Genomic DNA, 6,443 nt, shown 5'->3' with positions numbered 1-6,443 from the left:
TGGGCTGCAAACTGCCCCAGGGAGCACCTGTAGGTGCTGATTTCTCAACACTCTCCAGAGGTTCGGACCTAATTGCCTTGGAAGATGGCCAGGGTCCAGTGTCAGAGAAGCTCCCTAGGTGATTGGAAGGTTTATGTGTTAAACTCTAGGTCCTGACCCTGCGGGTGTGGGGTGGGGCCTGAGCTTCGCCAGGAGACCATTGTTCCACCTCATCACCCCTACAGGTCAGGACCTGTGCACAGGGGCTTGTGAGCACTCGGGCCTCTGGCTCCCCCCCGGGCAGTGCTGTGGCCAGGCCTTCTCGGGCTCCTCAGAGCAGGCGGTGCGGGGCTGGGGAGAATTCTCGGACTGGGAGCCTCCTGACTGAGAGTAGGCTGGGGCTCTTGGCACCTCTGTCCTGCCTCGGGGACCAAAGGTGCTCATCTCCATTCTTCATTGGTGGTGGGGATCATAAGGTGACCCTTGTCATGTGCTCTTGGTGGACCCGACACACACATGGATGTGGCTCTTCAGGCATTCTGAGTGTGTCTCTGTGGACAGGCTGGGGTTGTGACAAGGGTCTCTTTCTAAAAGTCACTTTGGAACCCCCTCTCCCCACCTCTGGGGAGCCAAAGAAATCACCTGGTCAAAACCAACTGTTGTTTTCATCAATTTAATTAAAAACTTAAAAAACAGTTGAAAACCAAAGCCTACTTGCATCAGTTTAGTACCTGTTGCCTGTAGCAGTAGCAATAATTTACTCATCGTCAAGGTGAAAGGGACGTGCGGGGTCTGTGGATGAACCCCAAGAGTGAGCCTATGGGAGGGGTCTGGGCTGGGCTTCGCTCCAGTCTGGGGGGAGGGAACCTTCAAGAGATGGGGATAGTGGGGAGGTGTGGCTGGAGGGCAGGGTGACCCTAGTGCCTTTCCCTTGGGGGTGACGAGAGGATGTGTGACAGGGCAGTGGGGGGGAGACTCCTCCAAGCAGCTCAGCCTGACGTCCAGGCCTCCCTCTCCCAGGCAAGGCCCCGCCACCAGCACGGGGGTAGACGCCAGGGTCCACTCAGAAACCACCTGGGCTGCTCACGGCCCCTCCATGCTTCCCTCCGTCTCTCCCTGCTCTGCCTACTTTCTGAGACCCTGGGGCCTTCCCTCCGAAAGAGAAAGCCTTACTTCAAAGAAAGGAAGCCCCAGACACTCCAGAACCTCTCAGTCAAGGACAGCCCCAGGCTCTGTGCCCACCCCTCACGCCTGTGCTGGGACTCAGGGCCAGGCCTGGGGGGCAGCAGGTGTTGCTGTGCCCCAGGGGTGGGAACAGAGGGCAAGGCACAGCCAGCAGGTGGGGCGGGGGGGGGGTGCCCTTCAGTGGGGCTCAGCTGCCCCGTAGAAGAAGGGGTAGTAGAGGGAGCAGGGGTAGGAGAACATGAATTTGACAGCAAACTTCATCTCCTTGTTCTTCTTGTCCCAGCGGTAGACAGCCATGAGCAGCAGCTGCCCGTCCACCTTGCGGCCCATGACCAGGAAGCTGCCGGCCAGGCTGTCCAGCTGCGGGCAGGGGCAGCCCGCCCCACTCTTCATGTGCAGCACCAGCCTCTTGGTGTCCTTGCGCTTCAGAGGGCCCGCCTTCAGCAGCTTCTTCTTTTTCTGGGCTCCAATCAGCTTCCGGTCCCCGTTCTCTATCTTGATCTCCTTGATGCGCATCTTGATCACTGTGTTTGGGGGGTGGACAGAGGGCAGCACGAGAATGGTCAGGTTCACTCAAGATGCTGGTGGCCCCACAGCTGGTGCTCGTGCCTGGGGCTCCCAGCCTGAGGCTTGGGGAGGTGGAGCTTATACCTGCACATCTTAGTATTTACGAAGCTCCCATCATGTGCTGGACTTCCACAGGAGTACCACAGTTCTTCCTGGAGGTACAGGTGGTGGTGGGAAATGAGGTTTGGGGAGGTGCGAGCTGCCTGAATTCTAGAGCCTGGCTTGGGGGAAGGGAGGTCTGGCCGACTCCAGGGCCCATGCCTTTCCTGACACGAAGTGTCAGGAGAACTCTCGGTGGGGAGTGGGGTGTCAGGCCCTCCAGGGAGGGCGTACTGGAGGTGAGGTGGTGACTTGGAGGGTTAGGTGGAGAGGGGTCCTGGAGGTGGAGGGAATGTCTCTGGATGGGAATTCCGGCTGCGTGTGTATATGGTGTGGAGTGTGTATGGGCAGGTGTGAGTCTGTGTGCACGCACACATGGTGTGAATGGTGGACTGGTGAGTGTCTGGCAGCTGGCCTGTGCTGGTTTCCCTGGATGAATACCCCACTACAATGCCCTGCATCGCGGAGCTCGAGGCTGGGACACGAACCCACAACCTGCTGTTGCTAGTGTGAACACACCACTGTAATCTGTGTGAGACTGTGTGGTGCGGGCGGGAGTGTGTATGTGTGGCGCTGTGTGTTTCCTGTATGAGGGTAGGTTTGTGGTATGTGGGGGTGTGGGGCTGTGGTTGAAGATCGAGACTGGTCAGAGAGTGACGGTCCAGGCACTCCAGGGTGACCACAGCCTAATACAGGTGGGGACAGCAAGTCCTGAGCTTGGGGAGGAGTCCCTTGGGCCAGCCCCCCCTTCCTCAAGCCTCTGGGCCTCATCTCTGTGCGCATCCATGGAGAAGCCAGAGGATAACTTTTCCACCCAGGGGAGGAAATTGTTATAAAATCTCTTCCCTTCTCGTTCTCCCTTTTCCCTACCTCCTCTCTTTTTCTCTCTCGGCTACACATACACACCTTACTACAAACAGACCAGCGACATGAAAGACCTTCTGAAGTAAGGGTTCCATTGCTCTCTCTCTTTTATAGACAGGGAGGCCGAGACACAAAACAGGAGCTGACTTGGCAAAGATTACAAGCTGGGCTGTGTGGTCCATGCAGGAGCCAGGGCCCCACCAGACTTGGCTCAGCTGTCCCAGGGAAAGGGGGGGGGGCTCCGGGAAGAAGCTGCGGGGCAGGTGACCACAGCTCCCCTGGCCAGAGTGTATGGGGTCCTCGGCAGAGGTGCCTAGGGACAAAGGAGCTCCATCTCTCCCCTCCTGCTGCCCCCATCCATCTTGGAGCTAAGCCTGCTCTGCCCCCAAAAGAACCCAGCCCTGGCGGCCCTCTGTGGCCCCTCAGACACAAGCACCAAGGGAGGGCTGCAGGAACCTGGCCAGGGATGGTTTCTGAGGCCTGTGGACTGTGGTCTGAAGCCCTCGAGATGATGTTGAAAAAGCTGCATTTCCCTGAAGGGTCCATAAGACAAGAACTGCGGGAGCTCCCAGTGAAGGGTCGGAGGAGGGGCTGGGGTGGCTGTGTGGGCCCCACACTCACCAAAGTCACTGGAGCACATCTGCTCCATGAGGCCATCAGCGCTGTGCTCTGTCTCACACTGGGCGCAGATCTTGGTCACTGGAGAGAGAAGCAAGGGTGGGGTCACGGGCGTCTGGCATGGGGACCAGAGTGCAAGGAGCCACTGAGGGTGCAGGCTCACCTACTGATGAGCCACCTCCCCCTGCCCAGCCTCCACCTCCTCACCAGGAAATGGGAGGGCGGCAGTGGTAACGCCACCTGCTCGCCCAGTGGCTGGGAACCTGCAGAGGCGAGGCTGTGCAGGGACAGAGCTGCCCAGGTGGGCGCGGCTGCCCGGGACCCTGGCGGCTGCGGCCAGGACGTGCCCTGTGTTCTAACTTTGCTCTCATTTAATCCTTGGCCATTGAAGTGGGTGATTCTTTACTTTAGAGAGAAGGAAGCCGAGGCCCGGAGTTGTTACCAAAGTCTGCAAAGCTGTGAGAGCTGAGCCCAGCATGCAGGCTTTGTGACTCCCAGGCGGGTGCAGGGGTGGGGGTGGGTATGTGTGGGGGCGGGGGGTCTGTCTAGGAGCAGAAGGTCCAGGCGTGGGGGCACCACTGGCAGGACAAGCACTGTGCTAGCAGAGCGCCCACCCCTCTGACGTGGACAGCCTTAGCACTGCCAGAATTTCTGATTTTTCAGAGGAAGCCAAAACTCTTACTTTTTATATGAAATATTCTGAGTTTTGTCTATTGGCCACACACTCAGGCTGCTTCGGGTCCCGAGGCCACCCCATAGCACCTGACCCCTGCTCTCCTATGTGTGTCTCCAGGTGGGCACCCCAACACAGGGTAAAGAGGGCCTCCAGGAGGGTGGGAGCGCAAAGGCAGGGTGCAGAAGTCTGGGGCTTCCCTGCCTTCCATGCTGGTGATGGTTGGGCTCTAAGAAAACTGGAAAAGGAACCAGCCAAGTGGGGACTACGTAGCCTCCGCTTGAGCTGGCTTTCTCCCACCTTCAACCTGCGGATGGCGGTGGGGTTGCCTTCTCTCAACACTCCATAGTCACAAGGGCCCCACCCAACCTTGACTCTCCAGAGAGGGCCTGGCATGCAGGACTGGGGACCGAAAGGGCGGGTGGGTCCTGCCCTTTAGAGAAGCCCGGGTGTCAGGGGCTCCTAGGATCCTCACAGTGACCGCCCAGGCAGTGCCCTCCTGCTTGGCGCTGTGTGTCCTGCCCGGTGCCTGCTGTGGCTGACCCTGCCTGGAAGGGGCTGGGCAGACAGCACAAGAAGGGGATGGGGCTGCACAGAGGAGGGAGGCTGAGACTGGGGAGGAATTCCGGGTAATAGGACTTGGCGGGGTGCGGGGGTGGGGGGGTTGGGAAGCGGCACTTACTGTGGTGCCCTAGGGTTCAGGAACCTGGGGTCTCTCTGCCTTACAGATGGGAAGGCTGGTGCTCAGAGTTAAGCAGCTCCTCCAGGCGGCAGAGCCTGGCAATCTGCTCTTTCTCCTGCACGGGAGACTTGCCCAAGGTCTCCCTCAGTCTGGAGGACTGGGGAGATTTAGGGTTCCCAGGAACAGAAAATGGGGAGATGTAGATCACAGCCCATGCGTACACTTAGCCCCGAGGGTTGCACTATACCTCTTCCTCCTGCCCTCCTCCCCTCCCCAGGTCCCCAGAGGGGGTGGAGGCTTTTGTCTTAGAGTCTTGGGGTCCAGGGTTGTGGAGGAGGGAACAGGCACTGTTTAGCGACTGCCAGCTGAGAGAGGCAATAAGGCATTTATCAGGGTGCCCTAGGATGAGGGGACAATACTGGGACCACTCCAGGGATTCCAGAAGCTTGGGAAGGTGGGCACGGGAGAGAAGCCTGGGGGGTTTCAGAGCGGAGTTGGGATGCGGAGAACCACTGGGAATGCCCAGAGCCGCAGGTAGGCACTACTTTGGCAGTCCACGGGGAGGTGGGAAGGCTGGAAGGCTGTGGGAGACAATCCCCGGAGTGCTTCAGGCTAAGTGAATTAGGGGTGTGTGTATGTGTGCGCGCGCGCCCGAGCGTACGGGAGTTGACTCCCCCACGGGGGGGGGGGCGCGGCAGAGCTGTGCTAAGGGAATGAGGGAGCGGCATCTGTCTCGGGTCCAGGACCCAGGGCCATCGGAGCGCGCGGGGACGGCGGGGGTGACGCTACCTGGAGGTGCGGTGGCGGGCAGGTGCCCGAACTGCACAGCGATGCACAGGTCATTGTCCAGGGGGAACTTGTGGCAGTGCAGCATCTCCGGCCAGGGGAAGCCGTAGGCCTCCATGAGCGGCGCGCACCCGGCGCGCACGGCCTCGCACAGCGAGCGGCACGGGTAGATGGGCTGGTCGAGGCAGACGGGCGCGAAGAGCGAGCAGAGGAAGACCTGCGTATCCGAGTGGCAGCGCTTGGCCAGCAGCGGCAGCCAGCTGCTCGCCTGCTGCTTCACCTCGGCCAGGCTCTCATGCTCCAGCAGGTTGGGCAGCCGCATGCGCTTGTAGCCCACGGTGTGGCAGAGCGGCAGGTCGGCGGGGATGTCGAGGCACTTCGGCGGCTTGGAGTAGGAGCGCCCGTGCAGCGACTCGGTCTGCCAGCCATAGTAGTCGTACTCCTGGCCATGCGTCGGCACCCAGTGCAGCGCCCCCAGCAGCAGCGTCAGCGCGGCCGCCCCGGCTCCCCCCGCCGTCGCTCGCATGACTGCGCAGTCCCGGCTGCTCGGTGCGCTGCGCCCCCAACTGACCCGCGTGCTCCCGCCGCCACGATGCTCCCCTCCAGCCGCTACAGCCGAAGTCGTCCTAGTGATTGGCAGACTCCGCTCGCCTCCCAGGCTCACTGAGTGACCCTGGCGCCTCCCACCTCGGGACTCCAGCCCGGGCCTCGACACTGCCCCAGCCAATCTCCGGCCGCCCGCCCCCCCCCCCCCCCCCCCCGGCCCCACCGCTGCCCCAGGGCTGCAGGGAGGCAGGGTGGAGCCCCAGCAGCCCTCCCACCCGGCTCCCGCGCCTCCGGCCCTGGGCCATCTCCAGCGCCCCTCGCCACCTCACAGCCTTCGGGGCCACAGGCCAGGTCTCGCCTCAGGCCTCCCCTCGAGGTTCCCTCATCTCCCTCCACATTTCCCTAGCCCCGTGCCTTCTCCATCCTTCCTCGTTATCTCACTTC

At 61.2% G+C, this 6,443-nt stretch overlaps 1 protein-coding gene across 1 annotated transcript; it reads right to left on the bottom strand.

Moving 5' to 3' along the window:
* Window positions 1-857: 857 nt before the first annotated feature.
* On the bottom strand, window positions 858-6,107 carry SFRP5 (secreted frizzled related protein 5). Its single transcript, XM_037050792.1, has 3 exons — window positions 5,457-6,107; window positions 3,316-3,393; window positions 858-1,688 (listed from the first exon to the last, which is right to left on the bottom strand). Exons 1-3 carry the CDS (start codon window positions 5,977-5,979, stop codon window positions 1,342-1,344), a joined length of 948 nt encoding a protein of 315 aa, XP_036906687.1. The 5' UTR covers window positions 5,980-6,107; the 3' UTR covers window positions 858-1,341.
* Window positions 6,108-6,443: the final 336 nt, after the last annotated feature.

This window comes from Sturnira hondurensis, unplaced genomic scaffold, assembly GCF_014824575.4.
Source record: "Sturnira hondurensis isolate 20B ecotype Veracruz unplaced genomic scaffold, ASM1482457v3 Scaffold0006849, whole genome shotgun sequence".
Lineage (NCBI taxonomy): Eukaryota > Metazoa > Chordata > Mammalia > Chiroptera > Phyllostomidae > Sturnira > Sturnira hondurensis.
Note: the sequence above shows the minus strand (reverse complement) of the source record. Positions and strands in the feature narration are given on the sequence as shown.